At 37.6% G+C, this 17,754-nt stretch overlaps 2 protein-coding genes across 3 annotated transcripts; one reads left to right on the top strand and one right to left on the bottom strand.

The window, feature by feature from the left end:
- Positions 1-39: 39 nt before the first annotated feature.
- LOC145899846 (uncharacterized) lies at positions 40-3,263 on the bottom strand. Of its 2 annotated transcripts, XM_082988772.1 has the most exons (10): positions 2,793-3,263; positions 2,451-2,531; positions 1,996-2,126; positions 1,302-1,861; positions 1,123-1,242; positions 650-717; positions 523-590; positions 355-470; positions 219-291; positions 40-164 (listed from the first exon to the last, which is right to left on the bottom strand). In XM_082988772.1, exons 1-10 carry the CDS (start codon positions 3,192-3,194, stop codon positions 134-136), a joined length of 1,650 nt encoding a protein of 549 aa, XP_082844898.1. In that variant the 5' UTR covers positions 3,195-3,263; the 3' UTR covers positions 40-133. The 2 variants fall into 2 exon arrangements, with proteins under 2 accessions (XP_082844898.1, XP_082844897.1); XM_082988771.1 differs by having other exon boundaries at positions 219-470.
- Positions 3,264-8,347: 5,084 nt separating this feature from the next.
- LOC145899708 (atrial natriuretic peptide receptor 1-like) lies at positions 8,348-15,240 on the top strand. The gene is made up of 24 exons (XM_082988603.1): positions 8,348-8,488; positions 8,543-8,903; positions 9,208-9,367; positions 9,667-9,815; positions 9,874-10,022; positions 10,080-10,243; positions 10,341-10,456; positions 10,516-10,615; positions 10,727-10,922; positions 11,286-11,366; positions 11,424-11,579; positions 11,641-11,707; positions 11,771-11,915; positions 11,985-12,056; positions 12,118-12,195; positions 12,459-12,636; positions 12,694-12,846; positions 13,113-13,271; positions 13,327-13,495; positions 13,591-13,737; positions 13,954-14,146; positions 14,227-14,401; positions 14,461-14,559; positions 14,950-15,240. Exons 1-24 carry the CDS (start codon positions 8,473-8,475, stop codon positions 15,144-15,146), a joined length of 3,480 nt encoding a protein of 1,159 aa, XP_082844729.1. The 5' UTR covers positions 8,348-8,472; the 3' UTR covers positions 15,147-15,240.
- Positions 15,241-17,754: the final 2,514 nt, after the last annotated feature.

The following is a 17,754-nucleotide window of genomic DNA, read 5'->3' as shown; positions in this document are numbered from 1 at the left end:
CTTACAGAAGGATCCGATAACTACCTTCAGACAGTAACATTGAAAAAATGCAAACATTTATTTGTGTGTTTAAAAATAGACATGTGATTCATGCACCCAAACAGTATTACGCCATGTGGAAAACATCATTGGTTTAAGACTCCGGTTGTCGCATTGAAAACTCCCTGTAATACAAGTATATTAAAATTTTGTACCATGTCAGTTGAAGTGTTACTTACGATGGCTTCATCAACGGCAAGCAATGTCCAAAAGCATTAATGGGCAGTGTTTCATCGATTTCAACAGCATCAACTGCACAAATACAGTAGTATGAAACTTGTGCTATTGTAGTGAAATTTTGTAAATATGCCATACTATCATATAAGGTTGGCATAAATGTTTCCAGTGCATCATCATGTCTCTCTTGTTTTAAAAGTTTTTGTCGAAGCCTTTCATTATAACGAAACTCTCTGATTCTTTGAATATCCCATCTATAAACAAGAAAAATGAGGGCACTACATGGAAATTTTGAATTTATTTTACCTTTTTCGTCTCTTTTCTGCAATTTCAAACTTACTGTGACGCCTACAATAAACATCATCATCCGTCAGCTATGCAAAATAAGAACAAGTTAATCGCAAAATAGGTTCCATTTAAAAATCTGGCAAACCTCAATCTCTGATGGTGGTGGTGTGGTAGAATAGATGGATTCAAAATTACTTGTCCGCCAGGTCGGTACTATGAATAGAACTCGTTGATTATCAATAAACTTGCTGGTTGTACTAGACCAGTGCTTCCCAACCTTTTTCAGTTCATGACCCAATGACAGTTAACAGTAACATAAAACCTGCATCTTTACTACTGGCATACGTACTAAAATAGTTAATGCGACACAACACATCTTATTGTTACGATTTGTTGCATAAATGTTACGTAACGAGAATGCAATAATTTCGTGAACTAATAGAAAACTGTAAACCATTTAGAAATGCTTCGCGACCCACCTGAAATAGCTTCGTGACCCACTGGTTGGGAAACACTGTACTAGACCATATGTTAGCTGAATCATTGTCAAACCATAACATTTTCACAGGAGTACATTATATTCAGCTATAATTTAACTAACAAAAAATGTATACTTACTGTGTAACAAATTCTCGCTTAACAGTTCATCTATGGGTTGATAATTGTTTAAAGAAGAAATGCTAAACTGACGATAGTATCGATGACAAGTGCGCATTTCTGGAGATTCAACTTGTTCATCTATATAAGTTTAAATACAAAATAACTATCTATTACAATTGTTTAGCAATACACTTCACCTCTTGTTGCAGTTGAAATGTTTGAAACATTCAGCATGGGTCGAAACATTGGACTAACTGGTCTTTTTACCAGCTCACTGGACTGAGAAAATACCTTACCAACATTATTGCTTATTGACAGCAATCTTGTAATTTCAGTGGCCATTGCTATGCAATGGGGACATCGATCACATATTTTAAATGCAAATCTTGAGCTATTAGACTCTGATCCAGCAGAAGGAGAAAAACCTCTCTCCTTTACTGTTACAATAGGGGATGACTTGATAGTTGATAACAACTGATTCTGACATCTCTCAATAAAAGAAACAGGGACAGGAAAGCAGGTAGATTCACTTGGCATTGTTATTGGAGGATTTGTTACATCCGTTGAATTTGCACTTGTTGCTTCATCATTTTGGGTGATATCACTGCAACTTTCATTTCGTAAAGGAGGTACCATTCTTGATTTTGCCAAGTGCTCCCTTTGCGGTTGACTGTTTGGTATTGATGTTTCTGGGTGTATTGTGGACTTGGTCACATGCTCATTTTCAAATGAAGATTCCATTTTGGAAAATTGAGAACTAAACATAAAAATATAATGTTTCTGTTGCTGCCAGGCATATTGTTTACAATGTGCCAGAAGAACAGACTATCAAATTACACATAAAAAGTTTGTCTTATTCCATGCTTCATAGTTTTTGGACAAGGAGGTTACCTTAGTTGGCTAGCTTTATGTTTTTCATTGCTACAGACTTTGTTCATCTTCAAAGAACTTGGGGATGGAGATTTGTTGTGTTTTCTGGAAAGTGATATTCTCCTCTCCATTCTTTCAAGACGACATTTGAGCTATATGTATATATATACAAATTACCAGTAAACCTAACAAAAATGATAAAGACTATCTTTTTTAGGTGCGAAATATCTGGATTGACAAGTCTAAAAAGGAAAGCCAGAGCTAAAATGCTGTTTATCATATTAAGTAGACGTTTCAAACTCTTACTGGGTTCATTATCAGTTCTGATGTGCTGATGAACCCAGTAAGAGTTTGAAACGTGTATCTTTTTTACAAACACAACAATGGTAACTCTATTTTCTGATACTCGCCTAATCCAGTTAAATTAAACGAGCTCTACTGTATGCATTATTACAAATATGAATGTTGATGTTTACTGATTGATTTTCAGCCTTTAGTTTCATTATTTCCTTGTCTCTCAGTTTCAACAGATCTTGTTGGCGGCTGATTAACGAAACCTGAAAACATAAAAACAATTTAAAACCGGTATTATTAGTGTGTTTATGGTCCATTTACTGAACAGGTTTAGGCTTTGTGGCTCAACATATAGTAAAAGCAATTTAAATCATTCTTAACTGTAGGCTATATCAACTACCAACAACTCTGGGATTTAGAAGAAACTGGTTACAACAAAAAATATTTTTTTTTACATTCTGTGGCAAAGTAATTAAATGAGCAACAAACATTACCCCAACTAAACAACGCCAAGATAAACTTACCTGTAGCATCATCAACTCTTTACATCGTTGAACTTCATTACTGGTGTCCGTATTTAGTGTTTCACGCATCGCCACCGGTAAGTCTGAACACTTTATTTGTGTGGAAACCAACGTTGATACCGAATTTGTGCTTGATGTTTGGGGCAACTCGCTTTGCTTTTCATGACTCGTATCATTATTAGATATACACATAGTCGTCTCCATGATTGGAATATCGGACAACTGCGGTGAGGCCGTCACTTCTGTAGTTGTATGACTTTCTCCATCAGCTGATTCGGACGATGAAATCAAATTTTCACTCGGACCGGGAGAAAGCGGCAGATGGTGATTTGTTGACGAAACTTTAATTATATGACACCCCGAAACTCCCGTAAATATTCGTGGCATCGGTTTAGCTGCCATTTTAACCAATAACTTCAAAGTTAGACAACATTTTCGTTAATTACTCCCTCCAGTTCAGTTCCAACAGATCTACACTGAACAATTAGGAAATTATTTTACTCCGCTCAAACTATTTTACAAGGCCGTTTGAGTGCAGATATTTTTTTGTTTTTATTTGAGGAAAACACGTACCCATGTTTAACAAATTTAATAAATTTCTTCAGTTTGTCGTGTCTGTCTCTGATCTATGACTATATGCTTGCTTGTGCACTGCTTTTTTTAGAGACTGACTGTTAAACAACTTTATTCGCACAAGCTTTCGCGAGATTGATCTCGCTTCATCAGGTGCAGCAAATGACGTCATTGCGAATAAAGTGCGAATAAAGTTGTTTAACAGTCAGTCTCTTATAAAAGCAGTGCACAAGCAAGCATATAGTCAAATTTAATAAAGTTAATATTCATTACATCTTGAAATGAATTAAAATCACTTTTGATCTAACAGGTGGTGGCCCTGTTTTCACCTAATCATTAAAATTCTCACAGATTTCTGTTTTACACAGACTTATACGTGGATCAAGTTTGGAAAAAACTTTATGACCCGGTGTAGTAGTATTTTCCTAAATGCGTAACCTTGTAATATGTTTTGGGGGGACACAATATTACAAGGTTAAAAAAACACAAATAGAAATCTGTATTTCCATGCAGGTTAAGTAGATAAAATCCGCCGATTTGCTCAGCTGTGACAGTACAGGGTTATAGTATTCTGACAAATTTACTGTTCAGGAAAGTCTTTCCTCTGTAGAACTGTAGTTGTCGTCAGGTTGCCCATGCAAAATTGCAGGAATAAAAATAGTCGTATCGTATTTATGGATTAGGCCAGCACGTCGTTATAATATTTCCAACTATGCTACGTAGCACGAAGATGGAACATCGGATTCCAATTTTGGTAGCTCGTATCAAAGACCGCAATGAAAGGAATTCTGTTGAAGTCAATTTTTGCCAGCCGATTGGCCACGAATGTATCAATCAGCACTGGCATAGAATCGGTCCAATAATAAAGCATCTATACAACGGCAATTTTACGACAGTGAGACCTCAAGGCTGGAGTCACGGTTAACTAAACCGACTTCATTGGTACAGTTATCATATACGAAGAGATACCCATCGTCGTCCTCTTTCCAGTTTAAGTGCGTCGACTGCACATGGACTTCGTAGCTCCAGAATCCAGAAATGAATATGTTAAAACTTACGTGCCTTTACTGCAGTGATACCCACCATAGTGGTACGCGTACCACCGGTTGGGAAACACTGCTTTATTGGAACAATAGGCTATTCATGTACATATCTCCCAATCACACTTGTGCTTCTACATTCGGCAGTCCTCTTAGCAGACATCTAAAGCTTAATCTATTTTTTCGGACTAATTCGTGCCTATGAACCACAGAACTTTTCTGCTTAACTTACTCAAACGACGAGTCTGGAACAATTGCTAGATTGTTGACAACTTAGTGAAATCGTCGTAGTTTTTACTATTCGAGCGGCTTTGTAGTCCCAATTACCTTGCCAATAAATTTTGAAAGGTAATCAAATATGCGTTAACATCTATTTGCGACACAACAATCTGGCATCTATGTATAAGCCTCGAAAACTTCTCCATCTTATTGGCATCAACGGAATGGAGCTTAGGGCCATATTGTAGTTGGTTTAAATGATTCCTAGCTATAATATGATGGATTCTATACTCTCAGCAGTCATGATGCTTCCTGATACTCATGCACCGGATAGCATCAAGCAATGTTTAGTGCTGTTGTAAATAACGAAAACGTTGTCTTTAGCCTATTTTAACAAGATCGGCAATGTGACATTGAAAGCTACGATTAAAGGTATGATACTCCATATGATTACCTTTAAACTTTAGCACTTATGGTGGTGAAAGTCAAATTTCCCCTCTACTTGTTGGCAGTTGAAGCTCTAACACAGTCCGATAAGGCTGTAAGGACTCATTCCGGTAAATCAGGCTACCGGCAACACTTTCCAGTGACAAACGATTTAGCATCAAAGCTTGGATTCGCATCATGGACAACCTTTGGATCCGATCCAATTCCGACCATATTTGCTGCAACGTGCTTTTTCAACGGATCGGCGGCGTTACACGCTACACAGCAGTTTTGGCCTTTATTCCAAATGTGTTAAAAACGCGTCCCAGTTCTCCTAGGTAGTGGCCAAGCCCGCAGAACACAACAGACACTTGTATTCAATACAACGAAAATGACCAGCACAACACCAACGGAACAGGAACGGTTTCAAACTGTTTTGCGACCGATCTATCAGCAGGCACAGGTTGCCCGTTGCGAAATCACATTCACAGGATAACTGTGTTTTTAGAGATAAACACAGTTATCAGATGTAAACATTATCTACGCCTTATTCAAGTAGAATCCTTATTCAAATAGAATCAGGTTAAAGCACATCCCAAAAATCCTGGCAACACAAGTACAAGCAAACCTAACCACGCGGTCTGCACGCGCAGAGCTACTGCGCAGCCTTTGTTATGAGTGTTGCGTCAAACATACAAAGCATAACAAAAGCAGTAACGAAAAGAAATAAACAATTTTGGTTTGGGAATCTACATTTACAGCTTGCTGAACCGACAAAGGCTTCGGCAATTCATCGTTGTCCGCTCTCCAGTTTCTAGCATTGCACGGAGAGCATACTGAGTACACGTTGTACCACCAGAGTATCTAGATGCCGTTTTTTAGCCTACACCTAAGTTTTGTTTTTAGTGCTTGATACACCTATTCCTCGACAATTTCGGCCTTTTTTCCAAAAAGGGAATTACCGCTGCGATTCACGCGTTTTATTGGAGAACTTCAATCCAAACAAATGAATTTTAGCCAATCTTTACCATGCAGAAGAGTGATGTCTGGCCCAATGTTGACGCGAATAAGTCGGCATCATGAATATGTTAAAATACAAAACAGGGGACAAAACAACTTTACGTGAACATAATTAATGCATTATACACATGGCAACTCCACGATAGTCTGAATTTTTTGTTATAATGTCCCCAAGCCGTGGAAAGAAGAGTGCATGATGTTTTAAAATTGAAACCCAAAATGAACTTGGTTGTTTGCGTTTAGTTTTGACAATTTTTTTCTCGACGGCATAACCTTTCTCGTGTTTGATTGCACATGCGATGCAAGTTGAAATCAAACTCTGCAAGCGTGTATCGTATTGGCTCGACATATGTTCTTACAAGAGATTTATTGACATAGAACTTGCTTTCCAACGAGCGCGTTGTCAACGTTGTTAGTTTGGTTTTTGAAAAAAAAAACGTTTGCATGTAAGTGCAGCCAGGCTACATCATACTGCGATTCACGCTTTTATTGAAGAACTTTTATCCAAACCAATGAGTTTTTAACCAATCTAAGTAGAAAGAAGAATGCATAATGTTTTGAAATAAAAACCTAAACAAGAACTTAGTTTTCTGGACGGTATATCCTTACTCATGTTTGATTGCACATGTGATGCAAGTTGAAGTCAAACTCTGCAAGCGTGTATCGTATTGGCTCGACATGTGTTCTTACAAGAGATCCATTGATATTGAACTTGCTTTCGCGCGTTGTTAACGTTGTTTATCGAGATGGTGTCAAACATCAATTCCAAATCTCTTGTTCCGGTAGTCGGATTGTTGACATCAAACCACTTTCTGTAGCGACAAGCTGCATTAAATACATCAGTAGGCGCAATTGCAAGGATGGCTCAGGAAGTTAAATGATCTAAATGTGTTTTTTACTAGTTGCGTACAATGCTTGTGATTCAACTTGTTTCAACTTGCTGATTTAACTATACTTAAAGTGAACGGATAAGTAATTACGTTTGAAATTGGTAGATGGGTAAAATATCGTGCAAGCAATAAACGTTTAATATTTTTCACGTTTTGTTCTGTGTTTAAATTTAATTTAAAAGCGATCAAACGTATGGCACACACTACATTAAATTGCACGAAAAAGTGTTTCTTATATGATGTTGCTTTTAATTGTGTAAGAATTTGCGTTCTCAAAACGCGGCAAAAACTATCACGAGATAAAAAAAAGAATACTTTTGACCTGAAAAAAGATTTAATTTGATTAAACGCTAAAGCTCTTCTTCCACAATCTGTCATGGTTTGAGTGAATCAATCAATGTTAGTGGGCTATAGTACCTAGTTTATGTTCATTTGTGAATGAAAACATGTTTCTTAGACATAAAGAAACACTGTATTTGTGAGGTGGTTGCAAAGTTTTTGTGAATAAGGAAATTGGTCAATGGCGATTTATCGTCTGTATCTGTTTTCCAGACGAGACTAGTTTCTAAACTCGTGCAAACACTGGATGTATTTACGCAGGTCATACGGCGTTCTGTGAATAGCGTAGCCAAGTCAAAGCGCATTCACATATTTGACGAAACGATTCATGCTTACCGAAACGTTTTCCCTGTTACACTGAAGCACTACTTTAAACAAGTCTTTCCTTCTACACAAAAAAAAACAGAAGTAGCCCTCATCATATACCAAAATCAACTCACGACAATGCACAAGAAACGCAGGCGACCATTGAGACTGCGTGAAGCGCAAAATTTGTTAACATTATTCAGGAAAACTTACCAAAGATTCTACGATGTAACTGGTATCGTGGCCTTATTTCACAATAATGAATTTAGACAACAATATTGGCATGGCTGTTGTGTTTTATTCTGTTGTGTTTTTTATAGTATTAAATCAACGTTATTTGTTTTCGATATCATTCAAAATATTGACGCATGTTCCTTGCCTCTTTCCCAAGCCAAAGGAAAAAATAAAACACGCAAAAGTCAAAAGAAGTGGTCATTTAAAAGGGCATATCAAAACAACATTTTGTTGTTGTTGCAAAATAAAGAGTTAAAAACTAAAAGGCGATACAGACACTACAGACATTACTCAACGGCATTTCACGCTGTGTTCGTCTTTCGGCGTGCGTAGTAATAGGTGCGATTACTTTGCCACTTTGTTATCTGGGCCACTAATCTTTCCTTCTATGTCACCAAGCCATGCAACACAACGCACTGTGCTTGTTCCTATTCACACGAACAAGTATGACTTGAAAGGAAAAAGGTTAAAACTTTCCAAAATGTGCCAACAGTGGATATCCTACCGAGAAAAGAGGAAAGAAGTTTCTCTTGAGGTCCATTGTCATGTTTTCTGTCATGTTCGGTGTTTAGATGTAGATGATAACCAATAACGCAAAGATACAGTGCAGCCAAGGCGTTTTGTTATCAATAAATGGTGTTACAGGGAGGTATAAGATATTCGAATTGAAAGTTTGCTGTTTAATTGGCTTGCAACTTTTCAGAAAGGTACAAGATTGTTAACATCAACATGCAAAACATAAGGGCGGGATTAAGGTTGTTGTTCGTCTTAACTTTTGCGGTGATGTTTGTATCGTGTTACGCAACCAAAAATGTGAACGTGGTTGTTATGGTACCTGGTATTGAAGCGTTTACGCATTCAGCTACTACTGGAAATTCAAACACTTGGCAAAAAAACAGTGAGAAATGTCCCGAATATCTTTTATACCCATGGTCATATGTATGGGTCAAACCAAGCCTGGACATTGCTATGGAAAATATTCGATCATCCAAGTTGCTACCACATCATCACCTACGTCTGTATTACTTGTCAACTTCAACAGAATGTGGAAAAACATCGCCCAGGTAAGCCTGCCAGTTAAACGACACTGGTGATTGTCTGGTGATCGCGAGTTCAGCCATCTGTAGCAAACAGCGCTAAAGTTTGTGGCTTTACAGCATTTAGGTACAAAATAAACTTCTTTGAAGTGTCAATCATATTTGAAAAATGTAATTAACTTTGTTAATTTGGTTGTTTGTTGGAGGCGAGGCTTTCGTAAATATACTCAATCAAGTCTTACTGCGTCTATTCGCATGTCAGCTGCCGATAATAATGTACATGTCGTATACTTCTCTTGTTGCTGGTTGAATTTGGCCTACTCGTATTCAGACAATCTCAAATAACCTTCGTCGAGGGAATGCTGGAACATGATGTTATTAGCGTGGTGATAGGACCTGTCGACACATATTGTGTGTCAAGAGTTGCCACCTTTACTACCTATTACAACATGATACATCTGTCACCCGGCGGACTGTCTTATACCTTACGGGTGAGTAGTTTTTAATTCAACCACAAACCCATATTGTGAATGTGTCTATAGTAGTCGGAGTTTCATAAAAATTATTGGTGAACATTTTTAAAAGAATTTGCGTTCGCTGTAAAACGTGTTAGTCTCGGGTGAGTTTAGCAAGATACCGTTTTTCTTTATCGTTTGGGCATGAGTGATTGTGTGGGGTCATTGGCGCGTGCTATGCCAAAGTCCGTAACGTTCATCGGAGTTCATCACTTTTCCCTATCGTTCCATGTACAAAAAATGTTTTTGACAATGCATCACAAATTTTTCTACAGGAAAAGTTCGACGAACACGAACTTCCAATTAAATCACTGGTAAGAACGGGACCGGTTGGGTCCCAGATCGGAAATTGTATTGTTGCCATATTTAAACATTACCAATGGAATCAATCGTCAATCCTGTACGAAGGGGATTTAATCAAAGAGTAATAAAAAGTTTTAAAATAAGTATTTTATGACCAACATGTTGCTTTTATTATTCAGCAGTCAACATTATTTCCGAGCAGAAGGCATACACGTCTCATTGGAAAACAACGAAGTTACTGTTAATAGTTTTAACCTGCAGCCTTTTAAAATTGGTGATGACATTGAATATGATTTCGTTTCTTATCAATTAATGATGCTTTCAAGAGGTAGAGGTGTTGATATAAGCTGCGCTTTCGGCCTTTTGCTAAAACTGAAATTTTTAGTTTTTGTTATTGACGCTGGAAATGATATTGTGCGTGATGCTTTGCGACATTTTGCAAAGTTGAAAAACAAACCTTCAGAATATGTGTACATCATTATTGATTTAGAAAGTCGACTTGGCAACTGTCCGTGGTTACACAAACATGAAAATCAATCTGATTCAGAGGTTGGTACAGTTTATGTTTAAAATACTGTTTACACAAAAGAGGGGCCCGGGTCGTTTGGTTTTGATATTATTGTTTCAGTAAACAACTTTTTTTTAGGATTTACTGCTAAAAAAAAGCATGGAAGCTGCATTGATTGTCACACTTCCCCCCACAGGCGAAAGACTAAAACCTTTTGTAAAAAAATATACAAGGATGCTGAATCGGTTTTTAAGGTAAAGGACGGCTTTGTTATACTTTGTTAGACGTAAAAACTATTTACAGGATTATACAGAAAGTCGTCGGATAGGAAAGTGCAGGAATTTGCTTACCAGTCGCCTGAACAAATATTGAAAGATAAATATAACACAAATGATGTTACTTCTTTTTTGCAGGTAAAAACTATAATTACTTACATATATAGAATTACGAAAGGAAAAACAGTTCAAAAAGTATTTTTTTGCAGGCAAAGAGTAGTAATAAGCAAAATAGTAATTACTGTTTAGAAAAATCGCTATCCTTCCTACTTTTACGATTCTTTGTGGATGTTGGCACGTTCGCTCAATGATACGTTTCGGTCCGAAAACTCTGCAGAGAAAAACAATCAATCATCAGTGTCGATGAATAGTATACACACCACAAATGAGGGAATCAATGGCGAGATGTTTATGAAAGACCACATCATTGACAAAGAATTTAAAGGTTTTTAACTGATTTTTGTTGTAACAAGCCATTTTTGTTTAACTGACATTTTTGTTTGCCCACGGAAAAGTGATCATATCTTGTTGAAAACCTGTATTTCAAATTTGTGACAAGTTAATACAACTCTAATTTTGACAACACCAAGAAGTCAAACACAATTAACAGTGACTTACTGATGTTTGGCATTTAATCAACCGTGTCGCCATTTTGACCCATACTTACGTAGTTGGCATTTAAAAACAGCGCCAAATGCTCTAAGTGCACATTTCGAGTTTTGACAACACATGTTAGTCAACACAACAGCCATTTAGTCTCGGCGCCACCTCCATCACGGGGGTAATTATGCGTGTTCATTTTATATAGGTGTTGATGGTGCATTTCGGATTGACAGCAAGGGCGACAGAGAGTTTGATTTCTCCATAAAGAAATATAATTCTAAGACCGGTATGGCTTTATTCTACAAACTTTACAATTTACAACACATTGGTGTTATGTTCAAAGGTTTAATGAACGAAATTGGCGTATACGATTCACTTCGACAGAAATTTTATGAGTTGCAACCGGATGATCACAAGTTGTTTTGGCCCAGTGGAGTACCAAAGGCTGTGCCTAGCTGCGGATTTGATGGAAGTTTTTGCGAATCCGAAATTTCATATTGTATGCTTGCGTGTGTCAACAGAAAGACTGGTGTTTTTACTGCGCAATTTTACTTTTTCAGACGTTTTGTTGCTAGCATTGTGTCCAACATGCACTGTTATTATTATCATGTCAATACTCATTTTCAGGTGGGTGTAATTTAAAGGACTACCAACGCCATTGGTTATTGACTGCACTTTGTTCATGCTCAGAAAACACCAAGCTAAGCAGGAAACCGATAGACTGCTTTGGAAGGTTTCATGGGATGATATACAATGGTTAAACTTTGACGCAAAAGGAATTGTGGGAAGTCAGTTTGGATGCATGCTCAGCAACTATGATCCATCCATAGCCGAAGTAGGCTATATTGTTAAACATGTTGGTTTGTAAGGAGGACTTTTATTAAAAATGTTGTGTTTCTTGTAGAGAAAAAGTAGTGCTGGATCACTATTAGGCAGTAAAAGTGGTTCTGCTCTAACAACACTTTGTAGGTACAAGGTGAGGAAACCTTTTTATCACAAAAAATGAGAGTTCACGTTGTGCATCTTTTTATTCAAAGGGCAAACTGGTGTTCATGAAGCTTGTGAGCAAAAAAAAAATTGAGTTGAACAAACAAACTTTACAAGAATTAAAACAAGTAAGATTAAAAGAACTCTAGGTGTCGTTTTGTTAAAGAAACGTATCAAATAAAATTACGGTCAAATTTTCAAGTAGTGCGGCATCATAAACAAACTAACATCTTTCGCATTTTTTAGCACGCTTGTATTGAAACCAATCCCGGAAAGAACACTTTTAAAACGTAGAATATAATTGACACAATGCATGCTGTACTATTTTTAAACCGTTCAAAAATGGAACACGTAAATCGACATTTATAACGCTCATGTTTACTTCTTACAGGTTCGGGACCTGACCTACGAGCATCTAACCCGCTTTGACGGCGCCTGTATTGAAGGCCCACGCATTGGAATATTAACTGAGTTTTGTCCTAAAGGCAGTTTGAAAGAAATCCTGGAAAATCATGAAATACGCTTAGATTGGATGTTTCGTTTTTCACTGATGAATGACCTTGTTAAAGGTTGGTTAGCTGTTACTAAAATAAAAGAGATTCTCAAACACGTGACATACCTGTTAGGTATGGCTTACTTGCACAACAGTCCACTGCTCTCACACGGAAATCTCAAATCGACAAATTGCGTGATAGATTCAAGATTTGTGCTCAAAATTACTGATTATGGACTAGGTTTTTTACGCAACACGCCATCGTTTGACGAGTCCAACTACGAAAGTAAGTTCTAAATTATAACAACGAAGTTAAAACGAGGATCGACCAACAGGTTTGCTTTGCGACTGTATAACGAATAATAATTTTTGCTTTAACCACAGATGCAACAAATTTTGCTGTTGCTGTTAGACGAATCATAAATGTATATAATGCAAATTTTGTGGTACTATTATTCCCAGATACTAAAATTCCATTTGAGTAGAAAGAATTTTGTCATTTAAAATTCAGAGGTGTTCCACTTTAAACAACAAGTTTATTAATTTTTCAAGGGAAGTTGTGGACCGCACCAGAATTGTTAAGACCCCTATCAAAGAAATGTGAGCAACATACCCAAAAGAGTGACGTATACAGTTTTGGAATCATCATACATGAAATAGGGTTACGAAAAGGAACTTTTTACGTAAAGGAAGTGCAGATGACTGCTAGAGGTACGTTAGAGAAACGAGTATGACATACCATTTCTCTTAAACTATATTTTTTCAGAAATTGTGCAAAGGGTGACAAATGGCTATGTTCCATATTTTCGACCGGAGATTGATGAAACTGAACTAAGTGAAGAGTTTTGTCGAACTCTTACAGCTTGCTGGAGTGAAGAACCAACGGAAAGGCCTGACTTTGTTCAATTAAAAGATATCATCAAAAAGTTCAACAAGTTAGGCGTTTGGACTCGTCTGGCCGTGCTTCCGGCTTTGTTTTTGTTATATATTGTATTTCATTGGCAAACTTTGAAATTTATTTTACGTCAAGGGAATCCAAAGGAAACTTGGTTGAAAACCTTTTAAATCGCTTGGAACAGTACGCGACAAACTTGGAAGGATTGGTTGACGAAAGAACCGCAGCTTATCTTGAAGAAAAGAAGAAGGCGGACGAGCTTCTTTACCAAATGCTTCCAATGTATGTTTGCAATTTAATAGAGAACCTTCTCAAAGAATGTCCACATGTTGAATAGTTGATGTTTGCTTTATTTGTGCTCGTTTCTCAACACATAGACGACAAAAGAGATTTAAAAATAACATAACGTTTAGGATTTGTATCTGTTTATATTTAAGAATAAATTTTGATACGTGGTATTGTCCATGTGTTAAAATTCCTCTGATTTTTTTTATGCAGACCAGTTGTGGATCGTTTGAAACGTGGAAACCCGGTGCCTCCTGAAGCATTTGAAAGCGTCACTATATTCTTCTCTGATATTGTTGGTTTTACTTCCTTATCAGCTGTATCGACCCCACTGCAGGTTGTCGATATGCTTAACGATCTCTATACTCTCTTCGATGCTGCAATTGAAAATTTTGATGTTTACAAGGCAAGCAAAAGTTGTAAACATAAGTGTACACTGCATGGTAATATAATATAAGTAGGTATAACACCAAGATTTAAATTTAGGTTGAAACAATTGGAGATGCTTATATGCTGGTATCCGGTCTTCCTGTACGGAATGGTATTCAACATGCCAGAGAAGTTGCACGAGCTGCCTTGACGTTGTTGAACGCCGTTAGTCGTTTTAAGATGCGTCATCGGCCAAATGAACAAATACAGTTGAGAATTGGGATTCACTCAGGTAGATTTGTGTAAGTTACAAACACAAACGGGTGTAAGTTACAACGTTGTTGTTCACAGGACCTTGCTGTGCTGGAGTAGTGGGTCTTAAGATGCCGAGGTATTGTTTATTCGGCGACACGGTAAACACGGCGTCCAGGATGGAATCGAATGGGCTTCGTGCGTTTGTTTATAACTTTTTTATACTTTGAGATAAAGTGAAAAGGTTTATTTATTCGTATATTATTTTCCATGCAAACATGTAATGTAATTATGTGTGATTAATTTTACAGTGAAGTAAGTAATTTATTTTTTTTCTCTTTCAAATACGTCAGTATTTGTCGTTTTTTGGTTTAAAGGCTTCCTTTCTGTAAGCAACCTACTATTTGGTATTTATACATATGGATCATAAAGTCTGCAAAAAAATAGTTTGAATAAAACAGCGTATGTTGAAATTTTTCTCCCAACAACTGAACTGCTACAAATCATGTTATCCATTCCACTAGTAATTATACCTGAACGATTGTAATGGCGATTAGTAGTAGTCTTCTTACACGATCATTTTTTTAGCTCTACATATTCATATGTCGGAAAGCACAAAACAGCTTTTGGATAAATTTGGTTCGTTTGACATGAAGTATCGCGGAGAAACCGAGATGAAGGGAAAGGGAAAGCAGAAAACGTACTTTTTATTCGGGGAAGCACCTGAAAACGACGAAAGCAGAAACTCTGTTGACCAGCTGTTAATGACTTGTCAAAACGATTAGAACACCAAAATATATAATTAACGCGTTTGCATGTTTGCTTTCAGAAATATGTACTTCTGAAAAAACTTTAATTTTATCCATTTGTAAATAAATTGAAAATGGAGTAATTGTGATGTTTGTGAAAACTTACAATGGCCCCATTTGTAACGTGCTTTTTCAACGGATCGGCGGCGTTACACGCTACACAGCAGTTTTGGCCTTTATCCCAAATGTGTTAAAAACGCATCCTAAATTCTCCTAGGTAGTGGCCAAGCCCGCAGAACACTACAGACACTTGTGTTCAGTACAACGGAAATGACCGGCACAACATCAACGCGCCAGAACAGGAACGGTTTCTATTTAAACAAAAAAGAAACACAATAGTAGGCTATATACGGTTTGCAGACGGTATGGCAAACTCTATAGCACACTCACCACAGGTTGCCCGTTGTGAAATCACATTCACAAGCTGCATCAATCAGATGCCGGCAAAACTTCCAAATGTCACACAGTTATCAGACATAAACACTACCCACGCCTTATTCAAGTAGAATCCTTATTTAAATAGAATCCTATTGTTGAAACACATGACAAAAAAGAAAAGACTGGCAACGCAAGAACAAGCAAACATAGCCACGCGGTCTGCACGCGCAGAGCTACTGCGCAGCCTTTGGAGTGTTGCGCCAAACATAGAAAACACAACAGTGACGAAAAGAACTAATAAATTTTGGTTTGGGAATCTACACCATTTGTCAAAATCCAGCAAAATCAGTTTTGGTTGTCAAATGTGCTGGTTGTTATGCTTGTTTGCCGAAAGCTATTTCTGCGACTTGTGACTCGTCATGACGGAGCACGCTCACCCTAGGTGTATGGTTTCTAAACCAATTTTTATCCAGAAAATGTTTTTAATGCCACTTATGGGCATTGGGTCTAACGTACAATCGCAAACCAGTGTGGGCTTTTGCGATTCATTTTTCTGCAAAATCAGATATTTTTACTCGTTGTCAGATGCAGTATACTCATGTGTAGCTGAAGTAATATTCCAGCAACTTATTCTGACCGGATGGTTTGAATCCGAGACGGGCGTCACATAAAATAAACTGAATGCTCACTTTTGCGATTAATTCAAAATTGTCTTTCTGCTTTTCTTAATTAAACTTGAGACATCGCCCAGAGCACCTTTTACGAGATCACCATGTACATAATACAAATACAGTCACCAATAATTTTTATACATAGGCCTATTTGGACCAAAACTTTGTCTCTAGAACAGTAGTTTTCCACCAAAGAGAGGGGCTGCAACCGGTGCGAACCACACCACGGCCCAAAATAGTCTTTAAACTGGCAACCGGCGTTCAAAATGTTGCCGACCTCAGCAATAAAAACATTCAATTCCCACTTTGAACAAACAGTTAAAGCTAATTCGAATGCGCTCCGCTCAATCGCTCCTCCCGTTTTTTGCGCAGGACGAAAAGCTCTCAATCGTTCTCGCGCTCCATCCGTTTCAAACGGGTATATTAAATTCGCTTTAATTTCAATCCACTTGGGAGAATAAACCAACGCAAGGGATTTAGTTTTCCGTTTTTGTTAAGTTTGTCACATTTCGTGGGAGAAATGATAAGCAATAAAAGATGAGTGCATGATATATTGGTTTTAAAGTTGACCGAGGTGCAGACAATTCACTTTGCATGCCATTATATCCGGTACACTTAATCTTCATAGTTTAAATGTTTAAATTATGGTTTCGTCTTCGATTCCCTCTAGAGCAGTGGTTCCCAAAGTAGGCGCCAGCGCCCCCTAGGGGCGTTTGCGATCGTACGGGGGGCACTGGAGACTGAATGGGCGATTGGGGGGCGCTTGAGGACGAATTTTCTCTCATAGCGTACGTTAGTGTTTCTCAACCGGTGGTACGTTTACCATGATATACGACCGCATTCCAGGTGGTACGCGAGCACCTTTCCGTAATCTTAGCTCTTACTTGGTGGAACGTGCGTTCAGCGCATTCACCACTCTTTTAGATGGAAAAAGAAATTATCTTGATATTACCAGTTGAGGAGACTTAAGATTGTTTTTGTCCGACATGAAACCTGATATTGAGAAATTGGTGTCAATGCACCAACCTTAACCAACGCATTAGTTGACAAGCAACAAATAAATTCGTTTTGTTTTTTGTCTGTTCTTTTGGGCGTTATTAAATGACCAGGGTGTTTGGGGGGCGGTACTGATAAAAAGTTTGAGAAACACTGATCTAGAGCGTCATGTGAGTTTAGTCCAAACGAGCCTTTTACCAGGCATGCAAACATGCGAATTACGAATTAGATTGCGATGTTATTAAATCGTCTCACTTTCGAGTTCGGACAAATTTGATTTGCTTCCAGTCGCACATGTAAACGGGCTAACTGATAATAACCACAGCTAAGTGTTATTTGATCAAAATGCCATGTAAATTATAAACAATTGCATCAGGTCAACTGTAAGCCAATAATTAAAGCCAGTCGCCTTGGATAAATATTCCACTAACGTGGCCTGGAGGGCGCAATTCGAAAGAATCTTATGCAAACACAATAATCTTTGCGAAATAATTTTAATTCAGTTTCATCATAGAATACTAAAACATGGAATGGAAAAT

The sequence above is a fragment of the Ascidia mentula genome, chromosome 4, assembly GCF_947561715.1.
Source record: "Ascidia mentula chromosome 4, kaAscMent1.1, whole genome shotgun sequence".
In the NCBI taxonomy this organism is placed as follows: Eukaryota; Metazoa; Chordata; class Ascidiacea; order Phlebobranchia; family Ascidiidae; genus Ascidia; species Ascidia mentula.
Note: the sequence above shows the minus strand (reverse complement) of the source record. Positions and strands in the feature narration are given on the sequence as shown.